At 42.3% G+C, this 16678-nt stretch overlaps 1 protein-coding gene across 2 annotated transcripts in view; it reads right to left on the bottom strand.

Moving 5' to 3' along the window:
• Positions 1–16678, bottom strand: part of RPTOR (regulatory associated protein of MTOR complex 1) — a 353305-nt gene that overhangs the window by 159972 nt on the left and 176655 nt on the right. For both annotated transcript variants that reach the window (XM_036836768.1, XM_036836767.1), the window contains exon 6: positions 1906–2081. In XM_036836768.1, coding sequence (XP_036692663.1) covers positions 1906–2081 — 176 coding nt within the window. The remainder of the gene's footprint in view (positions 1–1905; positions 2082–16678) is intronic.

Raw genomic sequence — 16678 nt, 5'->3', positions numbered from 1 at the left:
CAGTTGGTATTTAGTAAATTATTTCTTGGATGATGAATAAAATGAACGACTTCCTGAGTCATCTGAATCAGAGATCTTCCTGAGGTCACATTAAATGGCACCATAAACCTTTTCTAACAGCAATCACAGAGTATGGAGAGCTAAATAGAAAAACTCACTTACAAATCAAAGAACGAAAAGACCTCCAGTCAAGGGCAGCGCAGCCACGAAGAAAGGAGTGACGCTCAGAGGCGGTGTGGGCGTGGCTGCCGCGCAGCCTCAGCCTCGCCCCGAGGTCGCGTCCCTACTCTCCTCCCTTCCCATCAGCCCTAGCCTCTCAGATCCTTCGAGCTTTCTCCAGTTCTGAAGACTGTGTCCGCATCACCTTCAGGCATTTCCAGCTCTGCCACTTTCCCCTTCTCTCTCCACAGGGGAGCTTCCATCTCCCCCGTGTCTCCTGCTTTTCTTCTGTTCTCTGTCTCTCTCCTCCTGCTGCCTTCCCCAGCGCCTAGCTCCTCGCTGTAATCTCCCAACGTGCTAAGTCAGACTGCAGCCACCCCTCCCTCTAGGAATCCCATCCACTGTGTCCTTTGTTTCAAACACCCTAGTCCTCTCACCTGTATCTCTATGTGGTTCTTTTCAACATCCCCAGGTCATAGTCTCACTCTGTTACCAGCATCTTCCTCCCTTCACCTCCCGTCACGTGCACTGTGCTTGATGACAACAGTCCTGCCTCGCACGATGACTAGCTCAGCTCTCTCCCCTGGAGTCTGCTTTTGCCACGTGTGCTCTGCTTTGTGGGGTGCAGTGTGGAATGGCCCCGGTCAGGCCCTGTCTGAGTTGGCTGAGTCGGGGGGTGAGCTCGGCAGTTGGGGGACACCTCCTCCGCTAGCTCCTTAGGGATCAGGCACGTTAGAAGAGGCCTCTCCCTGGGGGGATCCACAGCCAGGATTTGGGAGGGCTGGGGTGGGAGGTGGATGCCCTCACCCAGGTGCTGTGGGTCAACCTGATGCTGCTACAGAGGTAAAGCTGCAAGTCCAAGTTCTCATCCAACCAGCAGCTCAAGGCAACCACAGGACCCCCCGCCCAGGCTATAGTCACCTGAGGGGCCTCCCGAGGGATTGAGCACTGTGTCCTTGCCCCCAGGGTCCTTGCTTGTCTCCCCACTTTCTCCAGGGCTGAGGGGAAGGAAGCAGGACCCTGTGCCTCTGCGCTGTTAGGACATCCCGGCAGGAAACGGAGGAAGGCGCCTCCACAGAGTCCAGTGAACCCACGCGGCTGCACCGTCCCGCCTGTGCCTCACCGAGAGCTACTTACCTCCATGTATACGGGTTCCAGCAAAATATAAAATGGAAAAGTAGATATTAAAAGAGAGCAAGACGGTCTAGGGGAGAAAACTGGATTTGGAGGCAAGAAGCACACACATTCCATTGTGAGTCCTGCCAACGATGGAGGGTCTTAAATGCAGTCCCTACTGTCTTGGAATATTCCACACATTTCCTCAGTCATATTCGCAAGAGCTCTCAACTTCTCAAAAGAGTGGCGGTAGGAAAAAAAATCATTATTATTTTTTTTTACTGCTGAGAATAAATTGAAAGATTCTACTTCAACTCAAGCAAAGAATTCTATAACTAATGAAGGCTTTTCTTTTTTCAAAAGAAAATCCACTTTCCAGCATGACCCACGTTGGTACTATCTGAGGGCACAGCCACAGTTAGCGATGAAATGGAGAGGGTGCTCCTGGAAACCACGCACGCACCTGACCCGGGGGAGAGCGCATCCTGAACCCCGAGAGGAAAACCCCAGCATCCACCTGGGGTCCTGAGCTCACGCCTGTAACTTGGTCCAAAAGACCCAGGTAGATTCCTTGGGTCCCCACAGCAAACCCCAGGGGGGTCGCTGGGAGTCGAGGTGGGTGCCACTTACCAGCGCAGGGCGATTTTGATGGGGGTGGTGAGGCACGACGTGAATAGGTCGGCCGGAAGGTCGGGGATCATGGGCAGGAGCTCGTTGGCCTCACAGGCTGCCAGCTGAATGCAGTTCTTCATGGATGGGGGCAAAGGCATCTGGGCCAGTGGGTGGTTTGGGTTAATAGCAGCGACCTGCAGGGGGACAGGAAGGAAGAGAGCAGCTTAACTGTCATGCACAACTGGAGACTGAGCGGAAGTGTGACACGAAGGAAAGGACCCATCAACCGAGGCTTAAAGCTCGGGGGGTCCTGGCCAAGTCCTCCGGAGAGGCCCAGCTGCCAGATCCTCTTCTGGAGACAACCACAAGCTCCAGCCCCAAATCCCTTGTTACTTAAGGACTCCTGGGTTATAAACACCAGGGGGCGGGGCTCCATGAAGACCAGGTGCTGGGGTTTCAGGTGATGATGGCACTGAGGAGGGCAGATGGGGCGGGAAGGGGTAATTTTAATCACTGATGGCTGCTCGTTTGTTTCCCAACTTGAAAAGAATGTTTATGTGTCTCGGGTTTTGCTCCTTACTAATAATCCCCTATGTCTGCATGATTGTGTCTCTTCCACACTGGCTATTTCGTTTGCTTTTTACAACATCCCCATGAGGTAAGTCTTCTTTCCAATTTTAAAAATCTTCTACAATGAGGAAACAGAGACCCCAAGAAATGACGTGAACTGCCGGTCACCGGGCGAGTCCTAGTCATGAGTATGGGAAGCTGGTCCTGACCTGAGGGCCGTTTTCCACTCCCTCATCCCATCTGGACCCTCCTGAATCTATACCACACACCTGTGACACTAACATGAGTGCTCTGCTGGGTCTTTTCCAAACAGCAGTCTCGGGTGAACTTTGTAAGTTAAATACACACAAAGCTGTGTTCACTCATATATACCTAACATTGATTATGACATGTAAAGTGTTGTCACTATTAAGGCTGATAAAACCTTCTCAAATGGAAGGCAGTAAAAGCTGTAATTCTATTAATAACCTCTTCAGATTATTAATAGAAGGAATAGTAAACCCAGAATACAAATCAAATTCTAGTATACTTAATACTAAATAAAAATAAAAACTGCAATTTCTAGAGGAAGGGGTTTTTTATTGTGGCAAAATATACGTAATATAAAAGTTACCATCTTACCCATTTTATTTGTATGGTCAGTGGCGTTAGGTACACTCACATTGTACAACCGTCAGCAGAGTGGTTTTTTTAAAGCACAGAGAAAAGGGAAGGCAGAATCACTTTTAATCCTTTCCTTGGCTCCAGCTCTACAATCTAAAATAGCACCAGTGAAGCAACCTGCTCCACACAGGAAATTAGTTTCCAGGTCTGCTGTGACAACACGCTAGGAAAGATGACGGGTCTGGGTGCCGTGTGGGTCTGCGGCTTATCAGACCTGAGTCATGCGGAAAGACGCAGAGGCTGCAGATGTGTCAGAGCCAGGGGAGGCTGCCGGAAGTGGTCTCGACTCGCGTGCTCTGTGGAAGTGCGTCCTCCCCAGCCCAGGAGGGAGGATGACATGGGCAATGGGTCAGGCTCCGGGAGGGGAACAGAGTGCACAGTCTTCAACGGTGAAAGGGGCATTGGAGAGGTGGCCTGGGACTGAAGCCAATGCACATGCTTCTTGCAAGCCTTACCACAACTGCGCACAGACGTGATGATTACAGGAAACAATTTAGGAAGAAACAGTCATTTATGTAAAACCTAGATTCAATATTCTTAAATGTTGGTGTGGGTTACTAGTTTTAACCTCTCTGTCTATAATCTGCTTCCACAGTAAATTTACTTTCTGAGAACCGAAGAGCAGGTCCTCTGGCTACAGCCCCCCAATGCTGCAGCCCTTCCATCTTTGCTGTTGCCTGTCACTGAGCTTCTACAGCCTCAGGCTCTCAGAAGTGAAGCAGTGTGTCACGCCAAGGCCACCTTTCTCCCAAGTCGGCCTTAGACACAGGCCCCCACGGGGAGGCGGGGGTGGGGCAGGTTCCCACGCCCTGGCAGCCACGTCGGGTGCTTGGTGGGTTAAGGGCACTTCTGCTGATGTCAGGACGTCTGTGCCCTGTCCTCTGCGGAGGCAGCGCTCCCGCAGCCCCGACACAGCCGGGCGGTGCTGTCAGGTAGCGATCCGCTCAGTGCCTCTGTGTTAGGTCTGCCTCGGGCTGCACCTCGTGGTCCACGAGCATTTGGCCCAGAACCTTGCAAAGTACCTGAGGCAGAGGAGGCACAAGGAGACAGGGAGACGATGCAGGAACATCTTCATCCCAAGTAAGTCCACTAGAAACTAAATTTCCCAGTTCACAGTGATCATTGATAGAAACCTCTATTTCTTAAACAAGCCCCTTGCAGTATGCTGATGTATAAACTGGCAGAAAGCATTAAATATGGCTGCAGATAATCTGAAGTGTGGTAACACACAATAATAGTCCCCTCAGACTCATATGGGACCTGTCGTCACCACTGGGCACACGAGAGCTCTGCACTGGGGTTAATTAGAATCTAACATTTTTAAAAAATGACATTCAAGACAAACAATTCCACCAACGATTCACTTCTCAAGCTGCTAACCCAGGAATACAAAAAAACAAAACAAAACAAAACCAACAGATGAGCTACTTCCAATATACTGTTTTGGTTTTGTATTTATCTAAGATACTGACCTTTTAATTGAAATTAGTCTTTGGAAACAGCTTGCATGTAAACATAACTACTAGTGATTCAGAGGACTTTTCAAAGGCACCCAGGCTGAGAAGAGAACAGGTCCAGCTGAGAGCCACCACTCACCCTGACGGGCACACCCCAGATGCACTTTTACCCAAAGGGGCTTCTCCTGGAGAACCTAGAGGCTCAAACACCAGGAAAACTTTAATCATTAAAAGCTCACTAGAGCCTTCTGGAGGATTTGGGAAGGATCCAGAAAAATCTTCAGATGCGATACACAGCAACCAGATCCAAGAAAGACATCTGCTACCTCTTCCACACGTGTGGATAATGTGGCACTCATGCACTCAGAGCTCACGGGAAGGCTGGCCAAGCAGCTCACACAGGCCCGGAACCACTCGCTCCAGAAGCACGGCTGGAGGTGAGTGGGGGTTGCAGGGGGAGCACCTACACCTCTCATTTTCTAAATGAAACTCTGCCATTGTGCTGCTTCTGTTCTCCATATACATATACAAGACTTCTTGATAAAGAGATGAAGGCACTGATAATTTCAGAGGAGTCTTTACCAAGCGACTTTCTGAAAATACCATCTACTTGGTAATAATTCCAGTTCTAGCTTAAAGCAATTTTTATTCTCAATTTAATAACACCTACTTACAGTGGACATTTTTGCAAAGTTCAGAGAGAGACTGAGATCTGTAAAGGAATCAGGTATTGCTTACCCAGCTCATTTCAAAGTTGTTAATGGAGCATCTATCATGCGACAGATACTGTACTAAAAATAGCAGATACAAAGTGGAAGTAGTAATTTTTTAATATATAATTTATATAATTCTATATATATCAAATATTAAATAGTAATTTAAAAAGAAGTGGTACCTATTGCTGAGAACTATGAAATCTAGGCCAAGAGAGCAGAAGGAGTCGTCTTTGTTGGAGGAATACTTGTAATCATACCGAGAAACCCCCCCAATATTCCCCCTAGAGGGTGGCTAAAGAGCATGATTATCCTGAGTCTGCCTAAATGGACCGTCCACTATTTATTTTAAAGCCATTTAGTTGTTAGCAATCATTTTCTAAAATGCTCTAGAATCATTCTATAACTCAGTAAAGATGCTTAATTAGAAATTATAACCAAATTTCTCCACTATTACTCTTAGATAACTAAAAAAAAGGAGATACTAAAAAATTCTACAATCCTTTACATCAAGAAGAGAATTTCCATTGGGGGCTACTGTGAGTAATGCTGCTGTGAACATCTGTGTACAGGTTTTTGTGTGGACACATGTTTTCAAGTCTCCTGGGTATAAACATAGGAGTGGAACTGCTGGGTCGTCTGCAGCTCCAAGTTTAACATTTGAGGAACTGCCAGACTGTTTTCCAAGGCGGCTGCACCATTTTACCTTCCCACTAGCACTGTCTGAGGGTTCAAATTCCTCCACATCCTGGCCAGGACATGTAATTATCTATCTTTTTTATTCTACCCATCCTAGTGGATGTGAAGTGCACCTTAGTGTAGTTTTGATTTGTTTCCCTAGTGACTGATGATGTCCTTTTCTTACCTTATTGTGCTGGCTAGAACTTCTGGTACTACGTTGAGTAAGAATGGTGAGAATGGACAGCCTTGCCTTGTTCCCGACCTTACGGGGAAAACGTGGTCTCTTACCATTAAGGGTGATGACAGCTGTAGGTTTACAGATGTTCTTTATCAAGCTGAAGAAGCTCCCCTCTAGCCCTCATTTGCTAAGAGTTGGTTTGTTAGGTTTTTTTTTAATCATGAAAGGGTGTTGGATTTTGTCAAAAGCTTTTTTTGTGTCAACTGATATGATCATGATTGTTCTTTAGTCTGTTGGTATGATGGATTACATTAATTGAGTTTTTTGAATATTAAGCCAGACTTGCATACCTGGAATAAATCTCACTCAGTCGTAGAACATAATTCTTTTTATGGATTGCTAGAACTGATTTGCTATTATTTTGTTGAGGACTTTTGCATCTGAGTTTGTGAGAGATAGAGGTCTGCAGCTTTTTTTCTCTTCTTCTGTAATGTGTATCCATTTTGGCATCAGGGTAATAATGACCTCATAAAATGAATTGGGAAGTGTTTCCTCCCTGTTCTATTTTCTGGAAGAGACTGTAAAACTGGTGTTAATTCTTTAAATATTTGGTAGAATTCTCTAGTGAAACTAGCTGAGTCTGGAGATTTCCTTTCAGGAACTTTTAAATCACAAATTCAATTTCTTGACTACTCACATTATCTATTTCATCTTGGGTGGATTTGGTAGTTTGTGGTTTTAGAGGAATTGGTCCATTTCTTTGAAGTTGTCAAATTTATGAATGTAAAGTTGTTCATGTTATTCCCTTATTATTCTTTCAATGGCTGTAGGATCCTGAATCTTCTCTTGCTGTATTTGTTAGTCTTGCTAGAGATTTATCCATTTTATTGATTATTCCTGAGAATCAGCTTTTTGTTTCATGGATTTTTCTCTTTTTCTGTTTTACATTTCAATGATTTCTGTTCTTATCGTCATTTTCTTTCTTCTGATTGCTTTGGGGTTATTTTGCTCTCCTTTTCTAGTTTCTTGAGGTAGTGCTATGGTCTGAATGTTTGTGTTCCCCCAAAATTCACATGTTGAAATCCTAACCCTCAAAGGTGATAGTACTAGAAGGTGGCACCTTTGGGTGGTGATTAATGCATGAGGGTGAAGCCCTCCTGAATGGGATTAGTGTCCTTACAAAAGCAGCCTGAGAGCTCTCTGACCCCTTCTACCATGTGAGGACATAGTGAGAAGGCCTGGCCATGAACTAGGAAAAGGGCCCTCACCTGATCAAGCTGCACCGTGATCTTGGACTGTCCAGCCTCCAGAACTGAGAGAAATAACTTTCTGTTGTTTAGAAGCTACCCAGTCTGTAGTATTTTGTTACAGTAGCCCAAATTGATTAATACAGGAACTTATAATTTGATACTTTTCCTATTTTCTAGCATAAGGATCTAGTGCTATAAATTTCCCTTTCAATTGCTTTAGCTGCATCTTTTTTTTTTTTTTTTTAATTTTTGGCTGTGTTGGGTCTTCGTTAGTGCGCGCGGGCTTTCTCTAGTTGCGGTGAGCAGGGGCTACTCTTTGTTGCGGTGCGTGGGCTTCTCACTGCGGTGGCTTCTCTTGTTGCAGAGCATGGGCTCTAGAGCACAGGCTCGGTAGTTGTGGCACACGGGCTTAGTTGCTCCATGGCATGTGGGATCTTCCTGGACCAGGGATCGAACCCATGTCCCCTGCAATGGCAAGCGAATTCTTAACCACTGCACCACCAGGGAAGTCCTAGTTGCATCTTATCAGTACTGACATGTGGTACATTCATTTTTGTTTTTTTTTTTCTATTTATTTTTTAATTGAAGTATAGTTGATATACAACGTCGTATTCATTTCTGCTATACAGCAAAGTGATTCAGTTATACATATATATACATTTTTCTCTTATATTCTTTTTGACTATGGTTTATCATAGGATATTGAATATAGTTCCCTGTGCTATACAGTAGGACCTTGTTGTTTATCCATTCTATATATAATAGCTTACATCTGCTAACCCCAACCTCCTACTCCATCCCTCCCCCTCCCCCCTCAGCAACCACAAGTCTGTTCTATATGTCCATGAGTCTGTTTCTGTTTCGTAGATAGGTTCATTTGTGTCACATTTTAGATTCCACATATAAGTGACATCATACAGTATTTATCTTTCTCTTTCTGACTTACTTCACTTAGTATGGTAATCTCTAGTTGCATCTATGTTGCTGCAAATGGCATTATTTCCTTCATTTTTATGGCTGAGTAGTATTCCATTGTATGTATATACCACATCTTCTTTATCCATTCATCTGTTGATGGACATTTAGGTTGCTTCCATGTCTTGGCTATTGTGAATAGTGCTGCTATGAACATAGGGGTACCTGTATCTTTTTGAATTATAGTTTTTCTGTATATATGCCCAGGAGTGGAAATGTTGGATCATATAGTAATTCTATTTTTAGTTTTCTGATGTACATTCATTTTCATTCAGTTAATGTATTTTCTTTAATTTCCCTTGAGACTTCTAACCCATCAATTATGTGTTCTTTTTTTTTCTCAGATTTTTCTGTTATCTTTTTATCACTGACTTCTAGTTGACTCTACCATGGTCAAAGAGCACACTTGTGTGGTTTCAATTATTTAAAATATGTTGAGGTTTGCTTTATGACCCAGGATATATCTTGATGGATGCTCTATGGACACTTGTGTATTTTGCTGCTGCTGTTGGTTGGAGTGTTCAGTTACTGTCAATTAGATCTTTATGATTGACATTCAACAGATATAACTGTTTCATCTTCAAAAAAAGATAGCTTAATTTCCTTTTTCCCAGTCTGTATACCTTCTGTTTTTTTCCCTTGCCATATTGCAAAAGTCTTACTGTATAATGTTGAGGAGGACTAGTGAGAACTAATATCTTTTCCTTGCTTCTGACCCCAGTGTTAAGAAAAACCACTTACCTTCTTGTCCCTCCCCTCAGGTGGGCTGGTAACTTCCCACCTGCCCTTCTCCCTGTGCATGGCTCTGTGATCACCCAGTTTAGTACTGCCATTTTTCTGGTTGCCACCAGAAACACCATGGTCTGTGCTACCACAGATCCTTTGCGAGAGAACATCGGGCCATTACCTCCACAGCCTCTAGCTGTTGGAGGAGAGGTCCTCCTGTGATAGCAAGCAGGACCATGCAGATGGGTCCTGCTGGGAACCACAGTACCCTCACGATATCCCATGGTGTTGGTCATGATCTGTGGTCCAGAACATTAAGCAATTTTTGGCATATTTTAAAATAGATGAAATTAGAAAAAAAAATTAAATTCTAAGACTTAACTCGAAGAAGCTCCCAGTTTTATGATGGCTGCAAATAGTACACTATATTCATGGATTTGGATGGATAATTTTTACTTTGTTTCTTTTTACATTTCATACAAATCAACCAAAGATTAAACACATTCAGTGAATCATAGACACATCTAAGGAAGACAACTAAAGGCAGTTTATTCAAATGTAGTTATTTATGAGACCAAATCCATAAATAATTACTAAGCAACTACTTCATATGAAGCATCCTTGATAGGTTTACATAATAGACTTAAATACAGCTGACAACGCCAATAGAAGAGATACTGCAAGACAATACATAATTAATTGTCAAATTAATTGCATAAAAATTTGCTATATGAGGTCAGCTGAGAAAGATTTCGGGCTCAGGGAAGTAGAATTTTAGTTATACCCTGAAAGTTGACTGTATTAATGATACAATTTGCTTGTCTGTGGATTTCATTTAATCTACAGACAAGAGGTGAGAGTTCCTGAATTTTTTATGCAGCGAAATCACTTTTCTTTCACCCAAAGCTTTCAAATTCCAGGACTAGGAATAGTAAAAGGTGCCAACAGAAAAAAACTGGATCTCCCAGTACAAACCGCAGAAGGGATTGTTCACAGGTGCATAGCAGCAAAGAGTTTGGAGACGCTTAAGTACCATCCTCTGTTGCACAGGCTGATGACTGGACTAAATGTAAAAGTGCTCTGCAAACCAGAAAGGGTCGCACAAATAAAAGGCGGTAGTAGGTAGTGTCCATCAGCTAAGGCCGTCAGGTGCTCTGGCCTCCCCTGACGCTGCCTCTCCACCTTGCACGGCCCCCTCCTCTCTCACCAGCTCTCAGTGGCGGTAAGGGTCCTGATCTTCCAGAGGCTGCTTTTCTCATCAGCACGTTTCTGTGACCCTTTCCACCTTCTGGTTAGCACGTCAGCTCCCAGAGCACTCGGAGGACCAGCCTCCCATTCCACTCTTCATTTCCATCATGGCTTTATTTTCCCCAGCCGGGCACTCTGGGTGGCTGTGTGCAGCCCAATGAAAGGGATTTCTGCTGTATCTGTTTACAGGTTAACCCCCACTTACTCTCCTATAAACAGTGGAAATGGTAGCATTTCTCCTTAAATTACAAATGTGTGTGTGCTGTGGGGGGAGTGTTTCAACTACATAATAGGTTTCTTATCGATATTTGTTTTGAAAATATTCACTCTTATGAATTCTTACAGCTTGCTATACAGCTTGCTATACATAGAGTATAAGGTACAGAGGGGTGAACTTAGCCCGCCTTTATTAAAGAAAAGGGCATGGACCTGCGCAGAGTGTGTGCAGAGAAGCAAGCGGGGAAGGTGGTTCACCGCTGAAGCCGGGGGTGGCGCAGTGGGAAGGCGGGGCTCCCCTGAAGACCTGCCATCAGGACAGCCCCCTGCTCACCCATGTGCCCGAAGCCAGGTATCCTGCAACCACCACAACCAGCCCTCCCCAGGAAGCACGTGGAGGTATTCTTCTTTACAGAGAGTTACTGATGTGTCTGGGGAAAACTAGGGTGGCTAGTGTAGTCACCGGCTCCCAGAGGTAGAATGCTCTCTGCACTGTAAGCAAGGGTGCCCCGGGAAGCCACCTGCCTTCCCCGCCATGGGCACATGGCAACAATGGGTAGCTTCCCTTCAAATTAATATCATTTAAAAAGTAAAGAGAAAATAAATAAGGTTATCACATAACAGACTTCCTGTTTCCCTACTACCTACAAATGGTAACTATGAAGCTATAGAAGAGAAAGAATGGAGACATGAAAAAAATTATAACGTGAAAGCTAGAGACGGACAAGCCTGAGCTCCGTGTAGAGTCAGCACTGCGGACCCCTGTTTTGTAGCGTGGACATCCCGACAGCAAGTCCACGGAGAATGTTCACAAATTCACACACACAAACTCCATTTAGTAAGCAGTCATCCAAGACACATACCTTTCTATAGATAAACTTAGAATTAACTTGTGATATTCAAAAATCACAGAGAGACATTGTAACACTACAAATATTAACCTTAACACAGAGCGTCGACTTCTGTTGGGTTGGCCAAAAGATTCGTTTGGGTTTTTCCATAAGATGTTACGGAAAAACCAAAACGAACTTTTTGGTCAGCCCAATATTTCGAATTCCACGGACATCCACACAACGTGCTATCTACAACAGTAGCAAAGGAACCACAGGTTTCAAAATATGAATTCTCTAGTTCTATGGGATGCACATTTGACATTTTTTGAAGAAACCTGAAGATTCTAATGTTAGTCATTTTTGTCACAATTAGTTTAAACACTTGCCATAAAATTTAGCCACAGTGATGAATACATGAGAATAATGTGTCATAAATATCAAGTCGAATACAGGATTTCAAATGGAAAATAGGGTGGTTAAGTCACTGCGAATTCAGTGATGCTGCAGGACCAAGCCTGTTTCTGTGAAAATGAGTATCCGCTGGACAAGGTCCTGAGCTGCTGGACGCTACTGCTGGAGCCAGCGGGAGTGGGTCACACAAGGAGGTTTACAGAATGTCAGATCAAAACATGATTCGTGGAACTGCCCTGGTGGTCCAGTGGTTAAGACTCCGTGCTTCCACTGCAGGGGGCATGGGTTCAATCCCTGGTCAGGGGACTAAGAACCTGCACGCTGCGCGGCACAGCCAAAAAAAAAAAAAAAAAAAAAAAAAAAATGATTCACTTGGAGGCATCATGAGAAAAGCCTTGCCAAGTGCAAACAGGCGGTAAGAGGAGAGAATGATGCCACCAGAGTGATGGCCTGAACCTCAATAACAGACTCCCCCAAAGCATGTTGACCATGCTTGGGGGAAGACATCGTCCCACCACCACTGTGGCTGCCACCGAGAAACTATCTGGGCTCCCATCCCACACCAACGAGGATGATCATGCTGAGGATCAAGTCTTACTGGGATGCAGCTCAGCCCCATCAGTCTCTGTAAAAGAAAGGCGTTCCTGTTCCCACCACCAGACATCAACTCACCTCTCAGCCTCCACAGAAAGAGAGGAAAAGGCTGAGATTTGACCCCTGCTTCATTGCTGTCTTCAGTGAAGAGAAGAATCATAACTGCCCGTGGGAAATATCCAATGGAAGTAGAACTAATGGATAAAACTTAGTAAAGACTATTTCAAAGAGAATCCACTGAAGATTTAGTCTCCTCTTCTAGTTACAAAGATTTTATATCCAAGATAAAAGTTGTTGCAAAAAAAAAATAGAAATCTGAATTCTCTTTTTCTCTTAACATATATACTGTGTACTGTGGATATAAATACTCCTTCTCTGGCTTTTATCATGAATTCTTGGTTATGGCTACAACAAGGCCATCTTCTCATCTATCGCAAGAAGTAAGGGTGATACAGTTTAGTGAAAACAGCCTAAAATTCCATACCCAAACTGTCCATAATGCATGTGGACAAAATGAAGACAATAACACATGCAATATAGCTGACACTCACTGTCAGTCCAATACTCATCCCAACTCCACTCCCTTTTGCCACCCCGCCAACTATGAGGGGTGGGGCACATCGCATATGACCCAGCTTTAGCTAATGAGATATAAGGGGAAGTCTGCACTTGCTTTCCTAACAAGAGAGACAAATGCGATAACTCTGCCCTGTCCCCACCTCATCCAGGCTCAACATGGAAGAATGAACTGTAACCATCAAGATAAAACATCAGAGTGGAAAGAGTAAACACAGTCTGGGTCCCTAATGGTACTGCTGAATAATTAAATCATTTGCCTCAGAGATCTTAGCGAAAATGACAAACTGTTACTTGTTTAGAAAGCAATAGTGAGATTTTTCATTACTTTCAGCTAAAAGCAGTCCAAATGCAAACACTTAAAGCCTGAGAAAAATTACTCCCATACATCAGTTCTTAGGTTGTTATTTGAGGATTTGCCCTAGCAGAACAAAGGAGAAAACTGAGAAAGAGATAGAGGTGGGATCTAGAAAACAGTGGATGCTTCCAGGAGAGTAATAAGGAGAAATCCCAGGATGACAGCTTTGGAGCAGGCCCGTTAAGAACAGCCGATTGAAGCAGGCAGTGGAGAGCTGGGAAAGAAGAAACTTTGGGAAGAGGCATATTCTGAGATTCAATACTACCCGTGCAAATTTAGGAACTGAGGAAATGTTAAAGATCTAATTCAATAAGAAAAGAGAAAATCTTCAGGAAAATCAAAGAAACAAAAACTGTTATAAAAATGGAAAGCATAGCACCCTATTTAGCCATTCAATGAACAATATTTACATGGTCATAATCAGGGAGTTGAAGTTTAATATTTGTCATTTTTTAGAATCAACTCATACACAAAGCATGGGGACTTAATTATGGTCAGAGACTAGAGAATAATCATAGAAGTGCAGATGACATAAGTTGGAAAGGTCCAGAGGTAAAAGAAAGTCCAAGGAAGCTGAGAACCTAAAGCCAGAAGATAGTACTGATTACTGACGAAACTAGAAATAAAAACGTCAGGGTATTATTTCAAATTGCAAAGGTTACAAAGTATAGGGAATCCAAATATAGTGACACAACTAAATGGCAGTGGGGAAACAGGAGGGGGCAGTTAGTGACTCACCCTCTTCAATTTCTCTTTAGAATTCACAATTTAATACAAACAACAAATATGACTTAAAACTATGTAACATGTCTCTTTACTATCAAAGTCCTATATAATTTCTCCAATTCTTTAAATAGAATTTACTAATGGCAACTCTGTTTTTGGTTTATACAGTAGCAGAAAGCCTGATAACCAAAAATTTATGAATCAAGCAGTAGTAGTATAAGTATATTATTTACATTTATAGAGATACTCACAGAGGAACTAGAAATATAAACAGTTAAAATAGGTTCCCTATAGTAGCAGAGTCTTGGCCAAGGAGGTGTGGGCCAGGGCATATTTCATTCATTATAAACCCTTGGTACTATTTAATTTTTAAAATCATGGCATATACTAATTTAGTAAAAATAAAAATATTTATCTTAAAAAAAAAAAACATGGAAAGCAGAGAGAATTGAAGACTTTCCTTAATTTTCAAATTACAAAGCAATATGACACAAGGAAACATGTAGAGACCATTACTGAGGGACAGATAATGCATTTTTCCTGGCTATGATGAAGTTTCAATTGTGTGCAGTAATTTATGCCATGCTTTCATGGAGGCATCTTCTACTTCACCTGCAGTATTCCTTTGAGATGGAAGTCCACAATAAGTAAACCTCCTGCTCCCAGCAGGAGCACTGTGCAACGGAGAATATGAAAGCTGATAATCCTCTCTTAAAATTTATGTCACTCATATTTGTGTTAATGTTTATTACTTGGAGGCTTTCTGGTCCAGGTTACTATTTTTTTGCATTATATTTAATCACTTTTACCCTGTTTATTTTTTAAACTCTGGCACAAACCATTTTACCCGTCAGTTTCTTTCAGTTTCATGTTATCATCTACCCAATAAAAGTGTTAAAATGTATCATAAATTTACAAAGAATCTGGCCAACTGTAGACAGGGAAAGAATTTTTTGAAAGAATAAACCTAAGAGGCCACACAGGATAGCTGTTTCTACAGCGGATAAAAAAATGACTAACATGAACATTAAGATATTAGCTGAGAGCCAATTTTATCATTTTAATTTCCGCTGTTGATGCAAGAGACCAGCTGAACAACAGCCTATAATAGTAAGTGTAATGGAAAACCGTAAGACTTATCTGCACTGTAATTAAGAAAAGAATGAAGATAAAAGTCAGAGCTAATTATAAAACATATGGTATAACTTTGCATTGCCATCTATTTGCCACTTCAGATAACATATTTTTCATTTATTCTCCTCCATGAGGAATTAGTCAATTAAACATTTCCCTCCTCGCCCCAAAAAGATGCATGGAAAACTTTTTTGTCGCATTCAATGAAATGAACAGTTTCTTAGGCTGATTAATCCTTGGCAACATACAGAGAACATTTACAGAACCGACAGAGCAGATACTCCCAAGTGCTAGAGCGTAAGAGGGAAATGCTTGTCTTCTGCTGAGAAGGGTGGGAGAGGGGCTATATTTAACATGTTTTAATTAACAAAGGCTGATGTATTGGTCTTTCCTTAACCACACTGAAGCTCATAAGTTGGGGATAAATATCAGGCTGGATTCTTTGGCATTTTTATTTACACATTTTAAATGGAAAACAAAAAAAATGTTTTTTCAATATTTATTACTTGATACAAGGAAAAGTAATTACCTCTTGGTGCTTTGAGTTTTTAGCACTCATAAGATAACCTATCCCTTGGATAAACTTAGATGAAATGCCTAAAAGCAAGGTAAAAATTTAATGATATAAAACTTGACCTTTCCCTTCTCTTATTCTAGAATGCAAATAATAATAATAACAATAACAACTTGTGGCACTGGGATAAAGGGTAATTTATCAGTCACTCTGGTGCAAAGTTCTGCATAAGGGCCTATTTATAAATATTTTAACTTATAAAATATTTATAAATTAACTGTATGACATGTTAAATTCCCCCAAGTAGAATTTCAAATTTTATTGCTGATTATTTCAGCAATATCCTCTGATGAAATGTGAAAAACATAACAATACATTAAAGTTGAATAGACCCAAAAAGGCTTGAGGAAACATGTACTCAGTGCCATTTCTGTTCCTGAATTGAGAATTTCCTGCACTGCAATCAGTTGGAATTCATGACCCCCTGGAGGCTGCAGAATATTTTATTCTCACTCTTGTGCAGGCCACAGAATGGAGGCCTCTTAACTGAAAGTGCCTCTTCAATTTCTCTTTAGAATTCACTGTTTAATTCAAACATCAAATATTAATTAAAACAACCAAGTAAAATGTTTCTTCACGATCAGAGCACTACACAGGCTCTCCAGTTCTTTAAATGGAAGGCACCAACGGCAGCTGTAGCTGTTTTGTTTTCTGTATTTAGCATAGTAGGGGTTTTTTCCAACACAAAAGACAAAAAAATGAGGGCAATAACTAAGATGCGGGTGGAACTGAAGACTGCCCAGACACGGGTCCATTTCTCCGAAAATAAATGTGTCTGCTTTATTTTCACATTTATCTCAAAGGCAGAGCCCAATGAAGCACAATTCAGCTCTATTAATTTTATCACTTAGTTAAAAATCAGATTAAAAATGACACTGGGTAAAACGAGATGTAAAATTAAGCCCAAG

The sequence above is a fragment of the Balaenoptera musculus genome, chromosome 20 (genome assembly GCF_009873245.2).
Source record: "Balaenoptera musculus isolate JJ_BM4_2016_0621 chromosome 20, mBalMus1.pri.v3, whole genome shotgun sequence".
NCBI classification, from domain to species: Eukaryota; Metazoa; Chordata; class Mammalia; order Artiodactyla; family Balaenopteridae; genus Balaenoptera; species Balaenoptera musculus.
Note: the sequence above shows the minus strand (reverse complement) of the source record. Positions and strands in the feature narration are given on the sequence as shown.